We start from the raw sequence: 13,484 nt of genomic DNA on the forward strand, positions 1-13,484 counted from the left end.
AAAAATTAAAAAAAAAAAAAAAAAAAAATTGATTTTCGTCTTTGTAACGCCCCATTTTCTCGTTTCATTTTTTATTATTATTTTTTATTTTTAATTTAAACAAATAAACAAACACAAACAAACAAACAAACAATCGAACAACGTCATTGTTTTTAAAAATTTCTTTTACCCTACATCGTAACGAAAAAAAAAAAAAATTTTGTAAATATTAAAAAAGATTTTATTTTTATTCGGAAGAAAATTCAATACCGTAAATCATTGTAGCCAACTTAAAAAGGTTTAGTTTAACAGACTGACAACTTAAAATAAAATTTTTTTTTTATACGGGGGGGTAGAATTAAAAAAAAGAAAATGGTTGGTGTGTGTGTTTGTGTTTATTAATTTTTTTTTTTGTTTTCTTACAGTTAATTTAACAATTCGTTCGATCGACTTCAGATCGAGGCTGAACATATATTCTGAACATGCTGGAAGGTACCTTTGTTTTAATAAAAGCTGGAAATTAGTCGGAATGGTAAGAAACCATTAAATTTTTTTTTTATTTACGCACTAAACTTTTTTTTTTTTTTCTCGTTAAATTTTTTTAGTTTAAATGGATAAAAAAAAAAAAAAAATTGTTGTCTTGTTTGTTGTCTTGTTTGTTGTCGTTGTTGTACTTACATACACGTACCACACATTTACACGATTAAAAAAGAAAAAAAAGTTGAATCGTAATTCGACCAAATCCTTTTTTTTTTTTTTTTTATTCATTATTTTATTGTTATTGTTTTTATCTAAAAGATTAATAGTAGCCGGTCAGCCGGACAACTGACAATTTTTTTTTTTTTTTTACTATTAAATTAATGGAAACCAAGATTAAGAAATATTTTCATTCGTTTTAAACTCATTACCTGTTTTTCCTTTTTATGTAATTTCAAAGGAAAAAAGGTTTTTAACCTTTGATAATAAATTTTAATAATGGCAGACTGTGATAAGGTAATGATAATACAAAAAATTTCGCAAAAATTTCCGTTTTTTTCCGTTAAAAACGGTTTTTTTTAAAAAATACACATTTGCGAGACTTAGTACTCGAAATCACCGACAGATTTCGTTTTAATTCTGACGTCATTTTTCTTTTTAACGAATCACGTGAGGGATAATTGTTTATGTAAATTTTGAAAAAACAAAATGGCCGCCGTGTAATTTAAAAATGGGTCGTGTTACGTACGGAGGGAATAAAAAAAATTTTTTTTCGGGTATTTAGAAATGTGACGCGTGTAATTTTTTTTTTTTTTTGTCTGATTTCACGTCGAATTTTATCTTTTTTTTGTTGTTTTTAGCGTGATAAAAGAAGAAAAGGTGCCATGTGCGAATTTTTAGAGACGGTGGAATCAAGAGGTTACAGCAGGTATCGTTCGATAGCAAACGGTACACATTTTCTCGCATTTAATTCGAAGGGTAAACCGTTAAGGTATAATCCACGTTTATCAATGGGATACGAAGAAAATTGTATAAACTTTGTTAAAATCGACGTGAGTTTTAACATAACGAGACACAATTCAAAATTATCCGGCGGAAGTAATCAAATACCGGATATAACGCGATGGTATTACAAGGACAGCACACATTCGAGACGGCACAAGGGAAGAAAACGAAAAGCATGACTATTGGAAAAAAAAAATCGGGGAAAACGTAAACAAACTCCCCGTTATAAAAAAATTATTAATAATAATAATAACAATAATAATATTAATAATAACGAAAAGAAAAATAATAATAATATTAAAAAGAAAAAAAAATACCGGAAATAATATTCTCTGACGTGAACAAAAAAAAAAAGCGGAAGTGAAAAAGTAAAAAAATGTCGTTAACGAAATAAACATTAATAAAAGTTTTTCGTTCCTGGAGAAAGAAAAAAAAAAAAAATTAAATTTCCACTCTAGTTGAACCCGGTTGTTCATAAGCTTTAAACGATAATAATAATAATAATAATTATTTAAAGAAGGCGGTGAAAAAAAAAACTTTTTTATCATGTGAAAATATATAAATATATATAAACAATGTGTTCGAACGAATGTTTGTGTTACCAATTAATAATGATGATGATGATGGAAAAAACTTTTCTTTTTTTTTTTTTTATGGAAAACATTTTGGAAAAAAAAATATTATTATTATTTTGTGTTTGATCATGTAATTTGTTGTAAATATTATTTATTTTTTATTAATAATTTTATAAGAGCGTTTGTGAAACGCACTCGCGCACGCACGCACACACGCACGTGTTTTTTTTTTTTAATAAAAAAACAAACTTTCGATTAATATCGTCGTCTGCTTCTATATATACATTTTACCGAAATTAAATGAATTTGAAATTTTTCTATAAGACTGATTTTATAATTTTACACGTTCCGTGATTATTATAGTGCTATAAAAAAATTATAGACTCGTCGTATTGATTCCTTTTAAAAAAGTACTATATTATGGCGCTATAAGATTATGGCAATCGTAAAAAAAAAATTTTTTTTTCGTATTTATATCATTTCTATACAAATAAACTCTATAATTTAAAATAGCACTACAAGAAAATAATAATAATAATTACGTAATGACGATGAGAATCGATTACGATGATAATAATAATAATAGATATACATCGTAAAAAAAAAAAAAGAAATTATTATTATTTTTCCTTAATAGGTTTTTTATAGGAATTTAATGATTTATATTTTGCTACAAACTTTATTGTAAATTTATTATTATTATTATCATTATTATTTATTATCTTTTTACATGCAAACAAACTTTTATTGTTATTACGACGCGATCGCGTAATGTTTTATTATTATTATTATTATTATTGTTATTTTTCTTTTTTTCTTTTATCATCCGAAGACACGCTATAATTTTTTTTTTCCTTTTTACAATGATATTTTAATTTTCTTTTTATATTTTTATTATTATTATCATTATTATTATTATTATAACTACTACCGTTTTTATGAAATTATCACTTTCGATTACCGGTAATTTTTTTTTTTTATTAGCGTTAGAAAACAAAGAGCTATAATTTTAAAATGAGGACTTAATTATTGAGTTTTTTTTTAAGTTGGTAACACGCGAAAGACGTTTTAATTTATAGAATTTGTTTGTTTTTATAGCGAAAATATAGCGCGACGAAAGGTCGTCGAGATTAATTTTAAAAAAAAGTGAAAATTTGTGACGTCAACGATTGACGTAATTAATTTTAAAAAAATAATTTTCTTTTTATTGTTGCGTTTTTAACAAAATTTTTTTTTTTATAGCGCTACAATTTCACTTCTTTTTTTATTTGTATAAAAGTTTGGGTTCTGATAATTAAATTATTTTAAAACCGACAAAAAAGGAAAAAAATTCAATTAACAAAAAAAAAGGAAAAAAGTTTTTTAAATGTAAATTTACGAGTTTTTTTTAACCCGGTTCCGACCCTGATTTGATTTCCCCCCAAAATTATTTCACCCCATCAGGTATAAAAATTTGAAATTTTTTAAAAATGTTTTTCACGAATGACATTTAAAAAATATTTAATTTCGTGTAATTAAAATAATTTTCTTTTTTTAAAATCTAAAACCCCGTCGACGTGGTTTTAATTATTTTATTATTAATAATAATTATAGCAGGTGATAAACTCTATAAATTTATCGTTATTAATAAAAATTATTAACGACTTGAAATAAATTAAAAAATTATAATCATCGTAAATCTTCTATAAAATTAATAAATATTAACGTTCTATAATTTATATTTTTTTATAGTCTATAAAACTATCACGGAATTATTTTTTAATAAATTTATTAATAATAATAATAATAACGACGCGAAAAATTATTAATTAATTAAACGTTAATTTTTTTTATTAACAAATTAAATAAAAATGTTTATGCGAATTTTATCATTTTGTTTTTTTTTTTTTTTTAACGTGTCAATAGAAAAAATTTTTGGTAAAATGAAGTGGTAAATAAATAAGAGGAAAAGTGACGTATATACGACACATTTTTCTCTCTCTCTCTCTCTCTTTCAAAAGTAAATTAATAATAATAATAATGTTTTCTTTTTATATTTTTTTTTGTGAAAAAAAAAAAAATTTTTTTAGCACCTGCAGAGAAGATTTTTCTGGTCTCTTTTAATAAAGAGGGAGAGAGGGGGAAGAGGAAGAGGGGGAGGAAGAGGTAGAGAGAGAGAGATATAGAGAGAGAGAAAGAGAAGGAGGTAGAAAAAGGAAAAAGAAAAAAAAAACGGATGAAATGTCATATTAATAATAAATTTTTATATTTCTCACTCTCTCATGTGTCGTGTGACATTTACGCGTGTGTGCACGTGCGTGCGTGTGGCAATTATAGCGTTTTCATTTTTATAAATATATATATCGAATCTCTCTTTATAGCGCTATATATACATATATTTAACAATTATAATTTTAAAAAAAAAATGCGCGATTTTTATATCCAAACGATTTTTTTTTTCAAACTTAAAAACAAAACAACCCCCGTTATTATTATTATTATTATTATTTTAAATGAATTTTCCGATAAATCGAATCCCTTCATTTCGACAATCACCATCCCTCCTTCTCCCTTCACACCCTACCCTCACTCCCAATCACTTCCGTTTCCTCTTCAACATAAATTTTTGTAAATAAAAAAAAAAAAACATGTATCAACAAACCAACAAACAAACAAACACGCAACGCACTTTTAACAATAAATTTATTTTAATAAAAAAAACGAGTATAATAATAATAGTAATAATAATAATAATAGTAATAATAATGATAATAATTTTGTAGTTATTGTAATAATGATGATTATATTGCGCATACAAACAGACACACACAAAAAAAAAATATATATATGTATACATAAATTCATATAAATAATTGTAAACAATTTTTTTTTTTTAATAACTTTTTTTTTTAATAAATAAATAAATCAAAATGATTATTAATTTTTTTTTTTTTCACGTCGTAATAATAATAATAATAATAAAGCATGGATTTTTAACGGTAAATAATTTTTTTTTTTTTTTTCGAAAAAAAAATTTTTGTAACGAAAATCGAAACAACAGAAATATGAATTTCATTTCTTGATGACGTCATTTACAAAAAACAAAAAAAAAATTATAAAATAATAATAATAATAGTACAGGGTTCTTAACATTACGTATGGAATTTTACGATTTAAAATAAGAATTATATTATTATTATTATAACACGAGAATGATTGACACAAATAAAACAAAATCTTATTAGTACCTGTTCCATATAACCTTTCGGTACCTCCTCCTCCCCCTTCCTTTCCATTTTTTCCAAACCTTTCTTTTTCCGACTTCTTTTTCGGTGTATAAATGAAAAGATTGAAAGGTTAGCAAAAGGATTAAATACATTTTTTTTTATGTATAGAAGCGGCATATTAAAGAAAATTACAACCCTTCAACATAAAATTCGTGTGTGTTTAAAATTTTGATTGATTGAAGGGAGGGGGAGGAAAAGGGAGGGATGGAGGATTATAAAAAAGAAGAAGTGACGTGAAAGGGTTAAAAGTAAGTTTTAACGTATATTATACGGGATTTATACAATAATAATAATAATAATAATAATGAAAAAAAAATTAAAACGTGAGATTTTTAAGGGTATATATGTTGTGGGCGTTAGGGATGAAATTAAAATAGGGGAGAAATCGATAAAAAAAAAATCTCATTTAAAAAACGATGATGATGATGATGTGTGAGTGTTGATGATGATGATGACGTCAAAACGTTATATTTTTCTATTATTAAATGAAAATTTGATTTGTCGCTTAGGAATTTTTTTTTTTACTTTTTACTTTTTCGATGAAATTTAAATTTCGATTGTAGTTTTATTTTTTGTAGTTTTATTATTTTTTTTTTCACTACAATTTAAAATTTACTTACATTTTGTATTTTTTTTTAAAGTGTGAGAATAAAAAAAAAAAAATGTGCGTTCGATGAAGATGTTTCGTTTCGATTTTGCTTCGGGGTGTATTTCGAAATGAATTTTTTTTTTTGGTTAATAACGGGTAAAAAAGAAAAGAAATTAGATCTACCTGATGTTTTTTTTTTTTTTTTAATTTAAAAATAAGTTTAATTAATGTTTAATACAAAAACAACCGAAATGAATAACAACCACAACAACCACGACGACGACGACAAAACAACAACAATCGGAAATAAAAATTTTTTTTTTAAATTATTATTTTTAATTTTTTTTCACTTTTTTTTTTTAAATTCCTTCCTACGCTCCTGTCACAAAAAATTTTAAATAAATACTACATTCGGTCCTTAAACGTCGTTTTTAAAACATAATAATAATAATAATAATAATAATGATAATTTTATTTATTTAAATAAATAAATAAAAATGGTGTCATGGGACATTTTTTTATAAAATTTTACATTATACTAATAATTACACACTCTCTCTCTCTCTTCTCTTTTCTCTTCCCCTCTCTCATTCTTTCTCTCTCACACACTAACACACTTCACCTTAGATTAACCTCTCACTCTCTCTTTTTTATAATATTATTATAAAAATTCCTTAAAGAGAAATATTTTTATGAATTAGTTCATTTGTAAAAAGAAAAAAAAAGAAAAATTTTCATTTACGACCTCCCTCAATGAACGTCACAACAACAACAACAACAATCGTGATGATAATGATAATAATAATGAGTGGAAAAAAAAAATAATAATAAGAGAAAATAATAATAATAAAAAAAAAAAAAAACAATCCACTTGAACTATATGAAGCTGTCAAAATTGTTAAAGTAATATCATCACCATCACCATCACCATCACCATCACCACCGCCACCACCACCACCACCATCGAATACTCAAAGGATCTCGATAGGTGGTCATGACCAACCTTTTGAAATTTTTTTCTTTTAAAAAAAAAAAAATATTAAAAATTTATTAAAAAAAAAAAATGATGATGATGCCACAGAAGCTTAATTATCAAAAATATTAGAGAGAGCGGGGGGGGGGAGAGAGTGTGAGTGTGTGTGTGTGTGTGTGAAGAGTGAATGACGTTCTCTGCATGTTGTCCGCCATATTAAATTTTATTATAATCAAAAAAAAAAAAAAAAAGAAATTTTATTTAATTCAATTATTCTCACCGTAAACAATGACGTGGGGGGAGAAGGGGGGGGGGAAAAGAGAGAAATTATGTTTTTATGCAGTGTCGAATGACCTCATTTTTTAAAAAAAAATTTTATTGCCACGATTATTTTTTTAATCAGTTAATTTGAGTTTAATAAACCTCCCCCCCTTCCCCCCTTCCAACAACGTGTAATCAACACAAAGCGAGAAAAATTTTCATAGTAATAATAATAATAAAATTTCACTTTCCAGTTAATTAATCGATCGATTATTAGTTTTTATCGTTTCCGCCATTTTTTTTTTTTTTTCTAAATTTTAACCGCTCGTTTTTAATCGTGAAATTATTATTATTATTATTATCACTTTTGTTGTTGTTGTCGTCGATTATAATAATATTGTTTTTATTTATTTATTTATTATATATTTAATAAATAATCGGATTAATTTTTTTTAAAAAGGATAATTGAGTCGTTAAATGAAGATTATTTCATTTCACGCACGAATACTCACGCACACGCACATTTTTTTTTCTTGTTTTCAACCTGCCATTTTGTTTTTCGGCGGTTGTCGATGGATTCCATTTAAATTAATACGAATCATTCATTTGAAACGATTACGTTAATGACACGTCATTTTCTTTCTTTTTTTTTTTCATTCGAAAACGTGTGTTGTTTGAAATAATCATGGAGATTTTGTCGTCTGGAGAAAAATATTTCGTTACACGTCGTTTGAAAAAGGTATGTTTAATAATAATAATAATAATAATAATAATAATAATAATTGAAAAACAAGAAATAAATGCGTGAAATTTATATATTTTTGGAAAAAACCGTTAAATTAATTTTCTTTTTTTTTCTTTTCAAATTCAAAAGTCAAAAATTTTTCCAAAAAAAAAATCCGTTCGAAATGGTAGAACGAATCATCATCATCATTATCATGACACACGACGGGTGTTAAAACCATTAATAATAATAATAATAAAATTTGGCACACGCCTTATTCGCTTATAATAACAAAAATGAATTATCATTTAAAATAATTCAACTGGAAAATTTTCTTTTTCACTTTTTCCAGACGTTTGGGTAAATGATAAATTTTTTTTATTAAAATGAAAAGAATTTAGATTTGCCGTGAAAACCTGGAGAAAAAAAAATTCTGGACAGATGGAAATGTAAAAGCAAACTTTAGAATGAAAAATTTTTACAGATGCTATGATTTCATTGTTACCAACCGTATTTTTTCCCAACAACAACAACAACCGATTTTACGTGTTTGTTCCTTCCGTTTCCTTTTCCAAAAAATCATTTCCAGTTTTTTCCAAAACAAAATCATTTTTGAAAACATATAAAGTTATTAAAATTAATAAAAATGTCCAAAAAAAAAAAGAAAAAAAAAATTAACACTTTTGGGTAAAATTTTTAATAAACCGTGAAAAAAAAAAAAAAAGATTAAAAGGTAAAAAATCATCATCATCATCATCATCGTTATTAATTTACAGTTATACGGGATCGAGTTTTTTTTTTTTTTCCCAAAAACCTACCTAATAATAATAATAATAATTTAATTTTATGTGTTTAAGGGTTTAAATTACATATTAAAAAGTAATAATAATTATAAATAATAATATCATCCAAGTATTAATAAAAAAGGTTTTTTTTTTTTTAAATTATTATAGATACGTGCCACCATTTTGTTTTTTATTTTTTTCCTCTTTCGTAGAAAAAAAAAAAAATTAATCGCTTAATAAAAATAAAATTAATAATATTTGAATTATGTTAATAATTATAATAATAATAATAAAAATCAAACATTTTAAAATATTTTTTCTCAACCATCGAAAAGTTAATTGATTATCGATAACTTGTTTATTATTATTATCATTATTATTATTATTATTATTATTAATGTTTCGTTTATGGGATAATTTATGGAAGTTGAAAAAGAAAAATTTTTTTTTTTTTTAATGCGAAAATTGGATTAACGTAAATCATCAGATTATAATAAATATAATTTACTGTTATTATTATTATTATTTTATTTTTGCTAAATTGATATTATTATTATTATTAATGATAATTGATAATGATGATAATGTTTCCATAATATTTTTAATTGTTTTTTTTTTTTTTCGATTCGTGATCGGATTTAAAAATAAAAAAAAATTTGTTTTTAATTATGTGTAACGAATATAAATATGAAGATTTTCAATATGGCGTCCGAGTTTCTTTTTGTATTTAAAAAAAGAAATTTTAATTGAAAAATTTTTTAAAACGTTTTCAGGAGGTGAAATATTCCTGTAGTTTTTGATACCTTTTTTTTTTTATTATTATTCGGATGTTATTATTATTTAAAAGTAAGTAAATTATAAACTTAATTAAGTTTATTTCAACATTTCAAACAATTTTTCTTTTTTGTTGTTGTTGTTGTGACGTTAAAAAAAAAAGAATCCCAGGGTTTATTATTATTATTATTTTTTTTTTTTTATTAAGAATGAAAACATATAATAAATTTTTAATAAAATATCCAATTATTATACTACCCACGAACTTTTTTTTTTTTTTTTTTTCTATTAATTGCGTACGTGTGCGTGAATAAATGTTTTTAAATAAAAAAAAACCGTTAAAAATCCATATTAATAATTATTATATTTATCGTTTCGTTTGAAATTTTTCGGCGGGAAAAAATTTTCGAATGCATACGTCATCAAAACATTTTCGAATGCTTACGTCATCAAAAAATTTTCATATAAATTATAATAGTTAATTTTAATTACGTTGCGAATAAATATAATAAATATTAATTAAGAATTTTAAAACGTTTTTTATTTAAATAAATTTAACGTGATATTTCGTTTTAAATTAAATAAAAATTTAATAATAAACGATTGTAAACAACAAAGAGAAAAATGGCGGAATTTTTGCGATTGTTATTACGTCACAATTGCATAAATTCGTTTCGTTCCGGAATCATTCAGTGTTCAGACCTAACCAAAGCTGGACGTGTCTTTTTTTTTGTGCACGTTTTTAAATAATTTATAATAAATTTATATTTTATTGTGACATTCAGGACAAATATCATAGGTAAATATTAAAATAAATAATTTAACTAATAAAATTAATAATTAACGATCGGATTAAATAAATTTAAACGTTGAAAATGAAAAAATTATAATTTTTCATCATATCCGTTATTGGTATTGGAAAAAATTTTTTTTTCATTTTCAAATTTTTTTTTTTTTTTTATATATTTATATAAATTATTATTAATTGCCATAGGCGCCGATTCGAAACGGTACTTTTATCATTTATTATATTTTTTCAAAAAATTTTAAATATAATTTGTCGTTGGCATTGTGATTGATCCTATAACAAAAAACTCACATGTATGACCTTTTCTTTTTTTTTTTTTTTTATCCTCAACGTTAAATTTTTCTATTTTATTTTATTTTAATTGAAAACTTTCTCTTATCTGATTTTTGATAATTGAATGATTTTTAATTGAAAATAATTAAAATAACAAATTAATTAATGAATTCTTTATAACCTATAATTATTATTAAAATTTTTTTGGTTTTTTCTCTTCCAGTATGTAAAGCCTTGAAGGTTAACTATTTATTGTCATGTCCTACAAATACCAGGAAGTAAAAAAAATTATTTTAAAAAAAAAATATATATATATATAAAACAAACTAACAACATTTCATGTTAATACAACATCATTATTACAGTCTGTCTGATATGTTTATTACTTTATTTTCTCATAATAGTAATAATAAATGAAAAATCAATAATGGATGATCATTTACAACGATAACGACAACAACGACAAAATGAATGAACATTAAAATGAAAAGGAAGTAAAAAAAAAAGAAAAAATTATAAGTAAAATATCTTGTTATAATAATATATGTTGTTATTAAAAATAAAAAAATATTTCAGGTAAGTTATTATTATGTGAATCATTTTTTTTAAAAATTTATTAATGTAAAATTAATGTTCGAAGTAATAATAATAATAATGACATAAATAATTTATTATTATTAAAATAATAATGATTAAAAACTTTTACTTTTCATTCATTTTAAGAAATCATCATCATTATTATTAAAAAACAATACATTTGTACTGTCGATTGAGAAGAAGAAGAAGTGAAAGAAAAGAAACATGATTTGAAATAACGAAATGAAAAAAAAAAAAAGAAGAAGAAAACCTAAAAACCTAAAAATCAATTAAATAAAAGGTGTGAAATTGACCTTGACAAATGGCGCACACACACACACACACACTACTGAATCCATGAATTTTTCAAAAAAATGATTAAAGAAGATAATTATTGGGTTGTTGTTGGGTTTTTTTTTGTGTTTCGATGTCAGTAAAACATCTTCAAGGTTTTTAACAAAGTTAAAATTATGCATTTCCTCGTTTAATTGAATTTGAAATGGATGAACACAAAAAAAAGTTAAATTACATGGAGAAAACAAGTGGATATGATGATTTGGTAGGTAGTTTAGGTATAGGTACGCACGTACCGGTATGAAAACCAAAAAAAAAAAAAAAAAGAATTTAATTTTATATATTATCATCTTTTAAATATTTGATTACTGTTATTACCTGTCTGATTTTTTTTTTTTTTATATAAATCATAAATAAAAACAATAAAAAACTAATTTTTAGGTTTTCACAATTTTTTAAATTTAATAATTCATTTTTTTTTTTTTTAGATGGAAAGGTTGTTATGAATATTTGCTTTGACTTTTTTTTTTCTCATGAATTCCAAAAGTGAAAAAGGTAAAAAAGGGGTAATGAAGGAAAAAAAATTATTTGTTGTGGGAGACGAGAGAGAGAGAGAGAAAAAAAAAGTCATTGAAAAATTATAATTTTTAACTGGGGCAAAGAAATACGACGAAGGTAAAACGAAATTGCCGTCATTGAACAGGTAAAAAAAAAAATTTATCTTTCATATTATTATTATTATCTTTTATTAATATTCATATAATTGATTTAAATTACATTAATGTTTTTTATTTTTGATTATAGTTATTATTATTAATTCACCTTCGATTATATTCAATTATTTTAAACCCACGTGATACCAGTGAAAGATATGCAATGAAAGTAAGTATTTTTCACTTGTTTTTATTATTATTTGTTATTTGTTATTATTACTCTATGGAATTATATGTGATTAAAAAAAAATGTCATTTCATAGAGGGAGTAAAAAAAAAAAAAAATTTACTTTTCCCCATATCGTTTTTTTTTTTTTTTTTTTTTGGAGGGTTTTTCGGGGAAAAAAAAATAATTTTTTTTTGTATATATGTTTTTGTGGTTTTGTTAATTTTATGTTTTCATTTTATGTTTTAGGTTTTGTTTTATGACGACGATAAGGAAAGTGATAGAAATTTGAATGTTTTGACGTTTCGTTAAGAAAAATTCGATTCGTGGTTTTCGACTTGTTGTTCCTGCCCCCTCCCCTCCCCCACTTTCCCCCCGGAAAAAAAAACGTTTTTCGACGTAGATTTTTTTTTTTTAAAATTTCGATTGGATAAATATGTCGTCTGATTTTTAATAATTTAATTTTTATAATATTAAATTGTGTGTATTATGTGCACGTTATAAATAATTGTTATTTACGTAAAGTGATTAAATTGTGTGACATCTATCGGGGATATTCAAAATTAATTTTCTGCCGTTAAAATTTCATTAAGTTAGAAATTCAAGGCGATACCAACACAATGACTATTGGTAAGTATGTATTGAAATTTATTTTTTTTTAAACTTTAAAGATGGATGACGATTTTGTTTAATTAAAAATTGTTTTTGTCTTTTTTTTTTTTTTCAGTTACAATTTAGACGTCTGCTTATGCAAATGGAAGTCGTTCATTTTAAAGTACCCGTTAAAATTAAAGAATCGAGGAATGTGAGGAGATACGATTTGCTTTCATTAAAATGGATGGATTTGATTGGTGGATTTTTTTTTTAAATAAGGTAAGGTTAAAATTTTTTTTCTTAAGTAACGTAATAATTTGTCATTCATTTTATTGATTTCACCGATCGCGATGGTGAAATTTGAAATTACGCGCCAAAAATTTCTCATATCCGTTAAATCGTTTTTCCCCCTCGCCTTTTCCCTTGCCCCTTACATATAAAAGATATTCTTTTTGCCGTACGTTAAAGTATAAACAATCGCGTAGTCATAATAATACGGATACGTTGACAGAAATGTATTTCGTGGAAAGAATCTCACATTTTGAAAAATCACGTTTAACGCATTATTAACAAGAAAATTTTTAATAAAAAAAAAAAAAAAGATGGAGAAAATAACAATAACGTTTTTTTTTTTTTTTTTTTTTTTTTTCCC

The 13,484-nt window shown here is 23.8% G+C and overlaps 2 protein-coding genes across 2 annotated transcripts; both read left to right on the forward strand.

The window, feature by feature from the left end:
* Positions 1-351: 351 nt before the first annotated feature.
* Phum_PHUM512150 (uncharacterized protein) lies at positions 352-1,640 on the forward strand (the record flags this gene model as incomplete). The annotated part of the gene is made up of 3 exons (XM_002431055.1): positions 352-358; positions 405-511; positions 1,317-1,640. The coding sequence occupies 3 exons, from the start codon at positions 352-354 to the stop codon at positions 1,638-1,640; spliced, it is 438 nt and encodes a 145-aa protein (XP_002431100.1).
* A 9,924-nt stretch (positions 1,641-11,564) lies between these two features.
* On the forward strand, positions 11,565-13,106 carry Phum_PHUM512160 (uncharacterized protein; the record flags this gene model as incomplete). Its single annotated transcript, XM_002431056.1, has 2 exons — positions 11,565-11,657; positions 12,966-13,106. 2 exons carry the CDS (start codon positions 11,565-11,567, stop codon positions 13,104-13,106), a joined length of 234 nt encoding a protein of 77 aa, XP_002431101.1.
* Positions 13,107-13,484: the final 378 nt, after the last annotated feature.

The sequence above is a fragment of the Pediculus humanus genome, genomic scaffold, assembly GCF_000006295.1.
Source record: "Pediculus humanus corporis 1103172108281 genomic scaffold, whole genome shotgun sequence".
Lineage (NCBI taxonomy): Eukaryota > Metazoa > Arthropoda > Insecta > Psocodea > Pediculidae > Pediculus > Pediculus humanus.